Below are 14,756 nucleotides of genomic sequence, written 5' to 3'. Positions count from 1 at the left end.
AAGTAGTTCCTAGTAGTACTTGAAATAGTCATTTCAATTAGTAGTTATCAATCAATCAACTTATTGATAACTACAAATATTTTTCTGAAATGAGTAAATTAGCAAGTGAAGTTTTTTTGTCTCTTAGTAAATTATTTTAATCTACTTTCATACTCTACCCCAACTTTTAACTCAAGTTGTAAAACAAACTAAAAAAGCTCTTGATAAGGACAAACAGCCTTACTAATGTTGAGTCATAAAAGTTTTATTTTCAAAGACAAAATAAAATGAAAAAAGTCAATGTAGGACAAACAAAAAGACAGAAAAACAATGAACAGCTGCAGCATTTAAAACCACACCATCATAGTGGAAGAACCGTAATTCCTCCATTAATTCCTCCTGAAGTGCAAAGAAAAGTTGTAAATAAAAAAACTCCAGTATTTCCTCAGTTTGTACCGTATCTTCCTCCTACTTGTAATTAATTAATGTATTTTGTTCCCACAGTGACCTCCTTTGAAACTCAAATGAAGTGGCGTCAATCTCGATATTGTTAGCACTTTGTGGTTCATAATTTAATGTTTACTGACTGACTGACTTTAAATAAAGCTACCGATTCACAGCCTCATACAAAAAATATTTGCTTCTTGGTTGAGTAAAATTACTTTAAATCTATTTTGGTCAAAAGCATGAATAATTTATAGAGCAAAGCCACAATGGAACTTAAAAACAAAACCAAAAGAAACCTCAAAGACATACAAGATTTTAAAGGTTATACATTCATGTGCCTATAAACGCTATTAAAAACCATCTAATTTCAAAGAGACTTACTGTAGGCTGCTGTTTTTGTTGAATTTATACAGATATGAAGTTGAAGTTTAACCCCAGGAGAGATGTGAAATGTCAGATTATTCGTCCCGATTGGAAAACTATATTTGAGATTCAGATTGGTCTTCTGGTCAGACAGAAATAATGAAACTTCAGTGGTTCACCTATGAGAAAATGTGTTTTTCCTGCTGAGATTATCAGTATATCACAGCAAAAAGAAATTCAAGATCCAAGGTTGCTTGGTGCATCATGACAAGAAAGAAAACAATAAAAACGTACAGCAACTGTATGAAAATCATTATAAATGAATGTTTCCCACAAATAAAATATTTCAAATTCAGCAGACAACAGCTATAAGACCTGAAAATGTTTACCCTTACAGAAAAAAAAAATAATTCGAGGCTCAGCTTCAAGTTACGGTGACCAGAGAGTCACTTATTTCATGACCTGATAGAAGAAGAGAACAGTGACAACGAGGAACCCGAGAACCCACCAATAGGAATCTGTAGAGAGAATACACACAGTAAGAATTGTTTTAAAGACAGGAGACAAATGTGCAAAAACATAAAGGCTTTAATCAATGTTATTGAATTAGGTGGAAATTTACTGAGATATAAAGTTTGATTCTTTGGAAATATGATCAAGTGACAAAAAAGTAAAGTTTTAATCTTGGAGAGAAGGTTTGTGAGTTTTTTTCTTGCACTAAAACAATCCGAACAGCCTGTCAGAGAACTGACAGTTGTTTTATGCTTCTGTTTGACTTTTAAAAAAAATTATTTCATCCTTAGATTAACGAGTTAATGAAATCACACAACATTTTGTTCAAACGTTTTTCTTATTTGACAAAGAAACATACCTGGTTGGGCAGGTTCGACTACTATACTGATGTGGAGCGGATCGTCCAGAGCTGGGTGGGTCACCCTGCAGGTGATCTTGGTTCCTGGAGAAAAACTCGGGAGAATGGTTACATGAGAGGACAGGGTAAACGTCCCGTCGCCGTGCTGCCGATGACTGCTCAGAGAGCCCTGGTTCGGAAAGAGTTTTGGCTCCGTTTCCGTTGGAGGAAGGAAAAACCATTCCATCTGAAAGGCAAGGAATAAAGAGCAGAAAATTATGACCTGTAATCAGGCGACAGATCTTTTTTATTGGCTCACTTGGTGTTCGTTGAAGAACAAAATGCAACAAACTGCTGGATGAAGAGGATTGTGCATTTTTATTAGTTGTGCACTTGAAACTAAAGATTTTTTTTCTTGATTTATAAAACATAAAACTGCTTGTGGTCAAGAAAAATCAAGGTATTTTAAAGAAGGTCTTTTTTTAAGATAATGAAGTGTTTTTATTCTTCAATCATCATCATCATCGTCATCAATCTGCCAAGTCAGTTTATATGACAAACTTTTTAAGGAAGCGATTTTTATTTATTTTTATTCATTTTGAAGTGAAAAAAACTGATTGGTTTCATTGAAAGTATGACGATTTGTTTTTTTATCCACAAACGTTCTATGTTTTATGGTAAATTCATGATGAGGAACACAAGGGGGCGCCATACTTCCATCCAAGTCTCTAATTGAGGTAGTCTGTCAAAACACAACTAATTATTATCAACTAATTAGCACCAAGCTTTAAAATGAAAATACTGTAATTGCACCAACTCTCACTGGAAAAAAAAAATCTAACCTATAAAATGTTTACATTTATTCTCTGGATTAAAGAAATCTCACATTAAGAAATATTAGTTCCTTTTTTAAAAATGCAAATAATATATTCAGAACTTCTATTTTCCCTGAAGTAAAAATACTGCACACTTAAAATAATTTGTCCGCAGATTTCAATGTTGAGCATTGTTTGTTTTTCTTTGTTTGGTCACACTGACGCTGGCATAGTCAGTGAAAGGTTAAATTAAATTGTAGTTTCATCTCTGTGCAGGAGTTTTGTCCAATAATTAGGGATTTATTTGTGAGATTTTTCTATTGTTTTGAGCTGGGAGGAAAATAGCAGCTTTGGTGTATAATGTTTTACATCTATCTGAGTTACTTGATAAGACAACCCAATAATAAATCTTTGAACAGCAAAAAGGAAATTAAAATTGAGCTTTTATCACTTCATTCTAATTTACATTTAATTATTATCTCTCTGATAAAAGGAAACTCTAGGTTTTTTGCAGGTTATTTCAAAGGGTGCTAATATAGCAAATTTAATAATTACATCTAAAAGCAGAGCTACTGACCTGTGCATCTAATGGATAGTATTTAGCACAATGACAGCTCAGTGTTTGTGGAGAATTTGTATTCAGAACCAGCTTCTCCTCCGACAGAGAAACCTGCGGCGGTTCTGGAGAGAAAATCAACAAGAGGGAAAAGTTATAACATAATCAAAAAACTGACTATAACGGATGCTTAAAATAACAGTAAGATCAGAATAGAGGAAAAACTTACGAATGATATGGAGCTGAATGACCTGCTGGGCGTGGAAATGACCCAGATTGACGGTGCAGATGTAGGTTCCTTCATCGACGACCTTCAGCTGAGTCAGACTCATGGAGACGTTTCCCTCACTGAGGAGCAGAGCAGCGTCCACACTGGAGCCATTCCTCTCACCATGAACTGAGCACAGAAAATCAGACACAGATATGACAACTTTATACAAAGTTATCCTATCAGCGTTAAAGGGACAAACATGTATCTGGAGATTTAGGTGGAAATAAATTTTTTATTTTAACACTGAATAACGTTTTTGTCCTCAAAACTCCCAGATCCTTCCTTTGCTGTGTCATTATGAATGTTTTTTTTTAGTTTGCAGTAAGACTCAGAATTTATTTATACAATATTCATTTATTGCCACTATTTTGCATTTCTATTGAAAGTAAAAGCTTTAAGATTAGTTCAATATTATCCTGTGAGTCTAAAGAAGTTCCTAGAAGTCTTTTAACATTTTTTGCCTTTGCGAAGAGTTGTGTGAGGTGATAGTAATAAATATTCAGGTAGATGCAATATGCTGCTTCACCACAACAAAATCTGCATGCATATCAGAAAACATTTAAGATTTATGAATGCTAATATGTTTCTAGAAGCAGTGGACTGATTTCAATGCACAGACCAGCAAGGCAACATGCAATTAACTACGCCTTCTTGATATAAATTCATTTCTACAACACTCACTGTAAAATCTGTTGGTAGAACTTCATGTTAATATGACACAGAGAGTTGTCAGCGAGTTACAGCTATACTATCTGTGCTCCTATATATAATATCTAATAAAACCTTTAAAAAGCATTTGCATAAAAACAAAAAAATATATAAAAGAGAGATATTATTCTTTTTATAAAGTACATTTTAAAAAAACTCATAAATGTAGAATCCTCCATATTTCACAACATTAACTTATCCTATTATTATTTATACAATTTATGATAAAGTTTTTATAAACAAATCCCTTATGGGGCCTGTTTATTCTTGTTAATACTCGCCTACAGTGGCCTCTTCTGTGTCGTCTAGTTTTGTCTTCATTTCAAGAACTTTCCTGCCTCTCCCTCTGTGCTGCAGACGCCATTCCAGGCCCACGTCTGGTGCTAACGGCGTCTCCTCCTGCTTGAAGCCGCAGTTGAGGAGAACATCTCCTCTCAGAGGAGCAGATACAGAATTTATGTCGGAAAACACCAGGAATATTACTGTGACACAAAAAGGCAAAGAAAGCAGGGAAAATGTTATGAAGAAGATTTTTTATTATTATTATTGGGGTTTTTTTTAATTAGATGAGGCCCTGAACTTTGTATTTTACCTTTAGTCAGCAGAGTTCCTGACTGGCTGAGAGGTAAACTGAGTTTGCTCTGTGTCAAGGTTGTCTGATCTTTTTCAACTGGTAATGTTTGAAGAATGAGCGATGTGCTGAAGTCAAGTCCCTCCACGCTGAGGGAAACCATGAAATATGCTGGATCAGAGCTTTCCTGAAGTCCTCGAGGAGTGTAGCGACTTATTTCACACATCACCTCCTGCTCATTGCAGTCTGCATGGAGCAACATGCCTGCGTTGGGGATCTCAGGCGATGACACTGGAAGGAAGGAACAAGAAATGTTGAGCACAAACTGAGCTGATTTTACAGTGACTGAGGTTGAGATGTGTAGATAATAAACAGACACCTTTGTTCTCAAACAGGATGAGGTCTGGATCAGGGACCGAGGGCGGGACAAATGGAGTCAGTGTGTCAAGGGATTCATCGGGTCCCACTGGGACGTCTCGAAGGACGAGAGTGGCTGGAGTTCGGGAGAAGAGAGAGCCGCCTCCCATTCCACCCATTCCGACTCCCTCCTCCACCAGAGAGCAGGAAAGAACGATGTCTGCACCCCCATCAGCTGGAAGACAAACATAAAAACACAACTTTGAAGCTCATAAGTTTTTCAGTTTTCATGCAGCGTATTATGTAGTGTAACCTCACATATTTGTTAAAATTATCACTGTCATGACAGATAATCTGTGAAAATATCAAGTTTCTCTCCCAGTTTTAACTGCAGAAATACACCATTCAGTCAAAAACAACCAATCAGAGCCAGGAGGAGGATTTTAGCGCTGTCAATCACTCTCATGTACACCCCTTGCTTCTGCAGCTGATTTACCTCAACATAGCCTGCAACAAATGCTAAGGCTAGTTAGCATGGCAGGTAGCATGGCGGAAAAATTGTCTCATTTGTTTCTTCGCCATTAGTACATTTAGCAGCAAATACATGAGATTGATTGACAGTGTAAAGACCTCCCTACTGGCTCTGATTGGCTGTTTTTAACTGGGAATGGTGCATTTATTCAAACGCCAATAGTAGCACAGGGATCTCCCAGGTCACAAGATGGTGACAGTTTTAACAAATATGGAAAAAAAACCCATATTTTTGTAAAAGTTACATACCAAAAATTACAAAATAAATGTTTTGCAAAGCCACTCCAAAACCATCCCAGTATGACCTCCACTGGACTCCCTAAGGAGTGCTGTGAGTGTTAGAGCCTACAGGTTATGTAAGCTGCAAGGAGGGGGCTCAACACAGGACTTACTTAAAATGTTTCACCGTATTGAAATTTTGGGTCATCTCAAACGTGTTTTGTTCCCTTAGAAATTTTTCTAAACCAATTTAGCTTTGGGACACAGCATGGCACCTTGCTACTGGTCAATTAAAAGGTAAACGATCTGCAACGATGCTTAGTCAGATTGTACATGTCAAAGTGGATAACAGGACCCAACAGCAGCAGATTCCCCAAAACATCCCACTGCCTCAGTCACCCACATTCTTCCCATAATGGGTCCTGGTGCAAAATGTTCCCCAGGAAATTGACAAACAAGCACCCAGACCACCTGCCTAAAGTGTTTACCTGATAACATATTGTTAACCAGCCTCCAAATTCCACTTTTGTGCTCCATATTTATATATTTATCCACTCTTTTAACATTTGCAGACTGGAAACAACCCAACAAGAGCTGCAGTTTGCGCGACTCTAACTTACAGACAACCTGATCCTCCTCAAAATCCTTCTGTGTGAAATTTTTTTTTTTCTGCTTTCAATACATCAACCTTGAGGATAAAATCTTCATTTGATGTCAAATATATTCCACCCACTAGCAGGTGCCAAGAAGATCTTCACCTGTCTTACTCCCTAATCACTGTGTCAACAACCTTGTTCTGTTTAGTATGCATATTTGTATTCTAATTCTTTTAACATACTTTTTTGTTATGATCGATCTCTTTGCTGCGAGTTCACCTCCGTAATGAATATTGTTTAATTTTGGAAAAATAAACAAATTAGTTTCTTATAACACATTTAAACAAAAGTAACACCGTTTTAAAGCTAAGGATGCCCAATAAAATGCTAATGACGAGAATAAAACCTGTGAGCAGATTCAAGAAAACGTTTTCTCTTTGCTATTTACGATCATGTGTTTGAATACGAATATGTCTTACCATTAACGAACGTCAAAAACCATCCGATAAATATTACTTCAATCATCTTCAAGGAGCAGAAGGTCCGTGTTTTATTAAAAATGAAATAAAAGAATAATGCACTTTCACTTTTGATTTCAAAAAGCTACATACGCCTCATAACGATGGTCCCTTCTTTGAATACGAGAGAGCTTTCTGACTCCCTCTTCGCTCCATCTGTGATATTCATTAACGAGATATTATTACCGGCAATAAAAAGATAGAAATAAAGTCTTTCTGTACGAGTGGATGTGCGTTTGGGGCGATCTAACTTGAGCATGCGCAGAGTGCGAAAACATATCACTAAAAGTGAAAGTAGACTCAGAGGCTCGACCAATCAGAAACTAAAGCAATTCGAGTCACGGGTTACTATGGTAACAGTGTCTACGGGTCGTTCGTCAGTAAAAAGAACTAAACCTTTTAAAGACCAAACGATTTTTACATGAACTCAGTGGCGCCCCCAAGGTGTAGCCAGAGGAGGGACCTCTATGAGTGTGTGTATATTTTACATGTAGTTTATTTACATACATTCTTTAACTTAGAGCAGTGTTTCTCAGTTATTTCATTTTTTTTCCCACAACTCCCCCTGAATTGAAAGACTATTGGCGAATCTGATAATATCTAATCATTTATCTGTACAAACCACTGGCTCCAGCATTGTATGACCCGACTGTCAATCTCCAAGTTCAGTTTCTTAAATCAATCAGTAACATTTAATCAAAACTAAAAGGTCCAAATGATTCACTGGGATGTGAGTTTTTCAACTTTACACAGCATAAAAGTTTTAAAGCTGTAAACATTGGTTGCTTGTGAGCTTCTTCAGTTTATTGTTTTTCAATATAGTTTTTTAACATTTATTGTGCAGAAGCTGCAGCACTATTGCTTATATTTCATCTTGTCAGCTCTTCTTCTGACAGCTAGTTATTTGCTATCTGTAGCTTGATAAAGAGCTATACAAACACAAAGCCATATAAAAACAAAACAAGTTATATTGTGCAATTTAAGTATTGCAAACCTACAATAACGTGATAAATTTTGTTTAGCTGTAGTTAGACTAAATAGCAAACACATCTTGACATTATAAGTTATATGCAAATAAGGTATTTGGTATAGACTTTGCCATGGTAAACAATGTTATTTAGCTGAAATGTTATTCTCATCAAATTTACTTTTTCTGCCTACTTCACCAACAGCATTACTTTTGTTAACCTACATACATAAAAAAAAAAAACATGGTGTCATCAATGCATATTTTATTTTTCAACACAGAAATCAGTTGTACAAATGTTCAAAACTTTCTCTTTGGTTTACAGATTTGCTTCAGCAGACATGAAGTAACATCTGGGGATATCCTGCACATTAATTTAATTTAACTTCATTTTTTAAAGTATGAGAATATTTTTGTCAGTGCAGAATATTTTTATCAGTGTACTTCAAATCACTGCTGGTCCGTTGGTGCTTGGGAACTCTGATGGCTTATGGGTAGTATTTGCTGTTTTCAACACAGTAAAGATTACAAGATTGTTTTTTGTTGCGCGGTGAATTTAAAAAGATAGGCTCATAGTACTTAAGCAATTTATTTTCCGAAAACAATTGTATTGTGAACAAACATTTTTGACCTCAATACTACATATATTTGTGTAAAGATACTAACTTGAATTGTTATGGTTGAGTTCACAGATTCAGTTGTCTTAAATTTATTTCACCACAGATTCATTTTTCTCTGTGTATATAGCTTGAGTTGTCATTGTGCTTCAATGCTTCAATGAACTTTCAATGCTTGAATGCTTTCAATTTTCTCGCATGATCTTGTTAATCCAGTCTACATAGTTTGCCACTTTGGTGTAAAATCCATAAGTTCCTTTCTGTCCACATCTGAACCCCCAGCTGACAATCCCAGCAGCCCAGAATCGTCCATTTTCAGATTGCAGAGTGAAGCCACTCCCACTGTCACCACTGCAAGAGTCCTTCCCACCTTCAGGAGTTCCAGCACAGAACATGTTGTTTGTCAGTCTTGGTGTCCGGCTACTACTCATTCCCTTCAAAGAATTACTGCATTTTTTCTGTTCCACCAATGGAACATGTACATACTTCAGCTTATTTGTTAGGAAACGCTGCTGATTGCCTTTGTCTGTAATGCCAAAGCCAGATACCATCCTGAGAAAAAAATGACAGGTTTACAGAACAAAAGATCAGTTATGTAAAAGAGATTTGATATTAATGAAATTATTTTGAAGGCCTACTGTTTCTTTACCCCATCATTCCGGTGTCATATGTGTCATTCTCTGATGGCAGACACAGTGGCATTATTGCTGCTTGGAATGTGATCGGGTCTTTAAGTTTTATCAATGCAATGTCGTGGTCAAAATTTAATTCATTTGGATTATTATATTCAGAGTGAACATGGACTGCAGTTACATTCAGGGAAAGATTTTCTATAATTTGGTGAACATCTGTAACTCCAAGGTAAACCTACAAAAGACATAAAAGAAAAAAACATTTCAAAAAAACATGTCACTGGACAAACACAGAAGATTACTGAGTACTACTTACAGATAAAGCCTCAGGAGTTTGTACTTGTCCATTAAGCACAACCACATGAGCTGCAGTCAAAATCCAGCGATCTGCTATGATCATACCTCCTCCCCTAATGCTACCTAAATTTACTAAAGCTTGCCATGGGATGGTATGCTCTGCAGCATCATATCCTCCAATAATCCTCTGAAAGTGATTTTCAATTTGTTTCGTTGGTCGACCACAAACTGTATAGGATATAAGTTTGTATGTAGTTATAGGGAAAACATAAGAGATATCAAGATGTGCTCTTATGTTTTAAGAGACCAAAAGTGATACCTGGTAGGCATGCTGGTCTTAAAATAACATCATGGTTGGATCTCCACTTTCTATCCGCTTCACAGGTGAGAGAAACTAAAAAGAATAGAATGTTATGTAAGTGTTATAAATACTGAGAATTATTGGTTACTGTTTGCATCTGAAAGTTACTAATTTTACGGAGTCCACTCTGTTATACCCTCTGTAACAACCCTCACCCATTACAGAAAAAAAACAAAAATCCAGCTACTTTGGGGCAGATATTTTATTTATTTATTTTTCTTTTGTGGCAAAATGCATGTGGCATTTTCCAACCTGCAAATATGGCTCCGGTCTTTCAAAATCCTGGAAGATTCTGGCTTTAATTTACATAACTATTTATACATATAGGTTGACTTTGACCTAAATGCATCCAAAATGTCTTTCAGAGGGCTTGGTGGTGCCGATGCAGGGCACTCTCGCTTCTGTCTGCTGTGTCAGCAATCTATCTTACCACCATTAGGTGTGTGAATTACTGAATGTGGTGTGAAGTGCCTTGTGGTTCATATAGGGCTATACAAGCACAGGCTATTTACCATTTTACCAGCTATGACAGCTTATTTGAAGCATCTAAATCAGTAAGTTACAACTGTATAGTAAAATCTTACCATTATTGCCACCGTATGGTGAATAAAATGGTTCATTGCAATGATACTGAACAACAGAAAGATATTGGTTCTGGAAGCCAGACAGGAAGTTAACTCCTCCATTCAGCAGGGGATCAGGTACTCCACAATCAATTACTGTGGCAGAGAAAAAAAAAAGATTCAACATTTGTCAGCAAAACATTTGTCGTGATTATTCACACGTTCATTGTTGGAAATGATACATGAAGCTAACGCACTGTGGCATTCAGGCAGAGGGAGATGCCACTCTCCGTTGCTTTGGCACATGGTAGAGAAACCCATTATCTCCGCACCATTCTGACCAAGAAAAATATGACACATTACATTGAAACATTGTGGTGTTTAAAATTTAATCTTAAAAAAGTGCTTAAACTTACCATCATTAGTTTGTATCCTTGATCACAGCGCACAAAAATATAATCTCTGTAGAAGTACTCAGTTAAGGAAGGGGTGACCCTTCCTTTTGCGACTTCACCAGGAACTGGACAAGTCACTCCTAAACACACGAGGAAGAAAAATGTGTGATCAGCTGCATGTTTGACCTTCAGGCGCTTTTAATTTTCTAATTTCCTTTCACCCCCTCACTGTGTGTGCTGTACTCCAGGCTCCATCCATTGCTTTGTCCCTGATTATCAATATTGTAGCCCAGCTTCACAATGTTTGAATTTGTGTTTATTAATCCTGGGCTTGTTCCCCCACACAGCTTCATGGGATTTCTGTCTGGGATGATCACCTTATAGAAAGAAATGCTCAAAGTTTGTTAACTGAGAAAATATTTACATTTTGGAGTTTTGTTTACCTCTATTAATCTTACTACAGCTGGTTAAAGCTGATTCATGTTACCTCCAACCAGTGATAGAGACAGTTTGGGCCTTCCTCTGTGTCCACACTCTCAATGTGAAATTTGTCAGAGAAGTTAAGCGAGACAGTGAAGCCGGACTCCACAGAAATTATATACTGACAGGACAAAGCATCTGGCGAGGGGTTCGGATAACCTGGACTCATCAAGTGTCCTTCTAGCTCATCAAATACACCTCCGACACAGGATACTAGACACAGGAAAAGTCAATAAAAGGTTTGAGCATAACCACAATGTGGAAGGAAAGTGTTACATGAGATTCATTTGATTTCGTAGTTCGGCACAAGACACCTACACAACACATGGAAACATGTGAACTTTGTGGCGCATGAGAAAACTGCAGTGTGATGGAAAATTAACACATTCAACACACCATCCTCACAACGAAACATGCAGGGAGCAGCATTATGAAGTGGGATGCTTTTCTTCAGCAATTAGTTTAGAGTAACATATGGAACTAAATACAATCCTTGGGAAAAAAGAAATTGACTCTATAGGGTGGCTGAATGCACCCTGATGACCCTAATAACCTGGGCAATGCTGGATAGGGTTAGGGTTACAAATTTGTGTGTAACCCTTTCCACACAATTTTTTTATATGTAAAACTTGTGTGGAAAGGTATTTTAAATGATCCTTTCTAATGTTACTCTGTATCATTGGCTCAGAGCTTGAAGTCAAAAGGGGAAAAGTTAAATTTTTTCCACTACTTTAAGAAAGTGATACAACATTAATTGATTATGCACTTGTCTTTTGCAAACTTTTTATTTCAATACAAGAGGCAAAGGAGTATTGAAAAACTGGTTTTAGATTTACCCTTCATGAGCAAATACTCCTTTCTCTGCATTCACCAAACTTACACATGCAGGTGCGTTCGTCTGAGCGTAGCTCGTAGCCATGGTGACAAGCACAGAGATACGACCCAAGTGTGTTGAGGCAGATCTGAGAGCAGAGTGGACCTGATCCAGCCTCAGGTTCTGGTGCTGAGCATTCATCAATGTCTGGTGAAATGAAATTATCCATAGAATAGTTATATATTCAAAATTAAAGATATATTATTTATCACGTGAGAAAATTAACAAAGCACACCTATTGCTTGGTACTGAGCAGAAAATCCCACATTCTGGTTTCGGTCCGGGTTGTAGTCATCGGACTGGAATATCAGGGTGAGTCTGCTGCCTGGAGACAAAATGGGCTGGTGGCCGGGGTGATGTCCATCAGCAGAGTTCTCATTGCCACAAAACTTTCCAAGCACCTTTTCATCATATAGGACCTGCAAAGATAATATCTTAAATATGATTAAGAAATACTACCCATAAAACTTTATTTCAAAGAAATCAAGTGGGGACTTGTAAAAGTGCATAAAAGCAATTGTATGTTTAGTTGTTTTCATATTTGTTTCCAGAAGTAAAAAAAACCCCAAATGGTTGTAGCCTGAATTCTGATTGAAAATAAGTGGCTCACACCAGTGGTGGTTTAATATATATATATATATATATATATATATATATATATATATATATACTGTATATATATATATATATATACTGTATATATATAGTCTTAATTATTTATACAACATTTTCACCAACCGATTCTCATTAAACAATTAATTTTCCCCAGTTCTCTTCAGGGCGCTGCTGATGGAATCCTAACAGTGAAGCTAAATAGCCAATCTGTGCAGAAAATAAAAAACATTTGGCCAATCAACATCGCTGAATTTAATGTCTTTGTGGGTCTCAGAGTCTTGCCGTATCATTGTAGATTCCATAAAGTTCTTTGTCGCCATGGTGATAAAGTTGATAATGGCACCATTGTCGCGAATTCTACACCGTGACTGACAATATGGAGGATTTTTCCAGATGGCCGGTAAGCTACCACTTCTTCTCCTCTGTGTGTTTTATTAGGTTTAGCTATATTGCTCTGGTCTTTTGTTGTTTTGTTCATCAACTGCCATCATTTATTCTTTGCTGATAATCAGTTGAGGATGCTGGCTAGCATAATGCTAATGCTTCTCTAGAGAGCTATGATTTCTTTTTCATTACTATGATGCTCTGCCTTTTTTGACTTTCTGCTTCCGTCATATTGCTAAAGTTTGTTTGATATCATCATGCTTGCTTGGTAAGATGGCCATTCTGATGTGTTGTTGTACATTGAGAAGCTAAAAGCCTGTTTGCTAACAGGTATTTATGAACGTACCTACCTAGTTATTCTAGGTAGGAAGGCCTCTGCTGCTTGAGGTTATTAGTTGACTCTTCACAGTTTAATGCCAGACTTATGTGATCATACATACGTCTGGCATTTTTCACAGTTTTGAGTCTGATTCAGTTAGCTGTTGACACTTATTTAATGATTAAATACTGTATATTTTGCAAGTTATAAAACAGACTTTTTACTTGCAGCTAATTTAACATGTTATTTTTGCTAGAAGAAAAGTATTATATTATCCTGGACTTGTAGTCATTTTTCTACCATTAGGCTTAGGGTAGGGTATTCAGCTTTTCACTGAATCAATTGAACGTAGTCCTTCGTAGTCCTTATACTGGTCTACGAAGGGATATCTATTGGTACATCAGGCCCACCAAGAATTATTTTCACCTGCCACCACTGAGAAAAAAATTATTGAGAAAAAAAAAACATTAAACATTTTTTAAAGATAAATAACAAAGAGTGCAAATCAGAAATTATATTTCTACGATCACATTGGAATCCCAACTTAGAAAATAGTTTGATAACTCTGACTTTGGCATACATTAGTTTATAAAACTAATCTCTTGCAAGAAAAAAGACTGTGAGGCCCAAACCTATGTGTTCCTTATAATGTTAAATATTTTACTAAATGTGAGCAATTATGCAGTGGGTACATCTGAAAGTATTATATTGCTCTGACTGTGATGGAATCGTAGTAGCAGCCTGCAGAGGCCTCAATGTCCAGATGTGTGAAGGTCAGGCTGATCTGGAAGCCCTCCGGCACGCTGATCTCCCACTGCTTCTGCTGGTTGGGAGGATAGGGCAGAGGATACTGGGGGGAATGGATCTCCCCGTACATCTGAGGGTCTGTGTCTGGCAGTGGGACACACTCACACACCAACACATGCAGAAACCTGGAGACGTGCACAAACAAGAGGTCCATCTGTTTAATCAGACTTTGATGGTTTGAGCCACTGGTCCAAAGTCGATCCAAACAAAAAAGAGCAAACACAGTGACAGAATCAACAAAATCAGACGATACATTTTATAACCGAGAATATCTATGGAAATGAGTCAGCCAATCGTCCTGTTATGAAAAGGCTTTCAAACATGAGTCATAAATACTTTGAAGTAGAGTAAAACGATCAGGTATTTGCATTCATATTTAGAGACGCTTAGAATCAAGACAAAAAAATTTGACAAAAACGGTTTAATTCAATCATAATTGATTTTTCATAAAAATCCTTTATACTCACCATATGATGAAAGCTGTCCAACTAATCCGGAGATTGAATATATCCATGCCTGAATTTTTCTAGCTGTGTACCAGTACAAGTCTGAGATACAAGTGAAACATTAATGTCATAATGGCTCCTGTTTCAAGTATTAAGCAACCCACTGCGTTAATGCCAGGAATACGCCATGTTTGTCTTGGCAAAAATCAAGTATGTTT

At 36.8% G+C, this 14,756-nt stretch overlaps 2 protein-coding genes across 2 annotated transcripts; both read right to left on the bottom strand.

Moving 5' to 3' along the window:
- Positions 1-223: 223 nt before the first annotated feature.
- Positions 224-7,052, bottom strand: tapbpl (TAP binding protein like). Its single transcript, XM_032558201.1, has 8 exons — positions 6,743-7,052; positions 4,940-5,152; positions 4,582-4,851; positions 4,271-4,471; positions 3,240-3,407; positions 3,032-3,135; positions 1,661-1,886; positions 224-1,307 (listed from the first exon to the last, which is right to left on the bottom strand). The coding sequence occupies exons 1-8, from the start codon at positions 6,786-6,788 to the stop codon at positions 1,240-1,242; spliced, it is 1,296 nt and encodes a 431-aa protein (XP_032414092.1). The 5' UTR covers positions 6,789-7,052; the 3' UTR covers positions 224-1,239.
- A 944-nt stretch (positions 7,053-7,996) lies between these two features.
- On the bottom strand, positions 7,997-14,671 carry LOC116717757 (complement C1r subcomponent). The gene is made up of 13 exons (XM_032559351.1): positions 14,560-14,671; positions 14,004-14,217; positions 12,203-12,386; positions 11,974-12,114; positions 11,101-11,306; positions 10,843-10,990; positions 10,635-10,753; positions 10,476-10,554; positions 10,240-10,374; positions 9,614-9,688; positions 9,314-9,522; positions 9,015-9,232; positions 7,997-8,917 (listed from the first exon to the last, which is right to left on the bottom strand). The coding sequence occupies exons 1-13, from the start codon at positions 14,604-14,606 to the stop codon at positions 8,551-8,553; spliced, it is 2,142 nt and encodes a 713-aa protein (XP_032415242.1). The 5' UTR covers positions 14,607-14,671; the 3' UTR covers positions 7,997-8,550.
- Between the last annotated feature and the right edge of the window lie 85 nt (positions 14,672-14,756).

Source organism: Xiphophorus hellerii, chromosome 3 (assembly GCF_003331165.1).
Source record: "Xiphophorus hellerii strain 12219 chromosome 3, Xiphophorus_hellerii-4.1, whole genome shotgun sequence".
In the NCBI taxonomy this organism is placed as follows: Eukaryota; Metazoa; Chordata; class Actinopteri; order Cyprinodontiformes; family Poeciliidae; genus Xiphophorus; species Xiphophorus hellerii.
The sequence above is the reverse complement of the archived record's forward strand: the minus strand, read 5'-3'. Positions and strand labels throughout refer to the sequence as shown.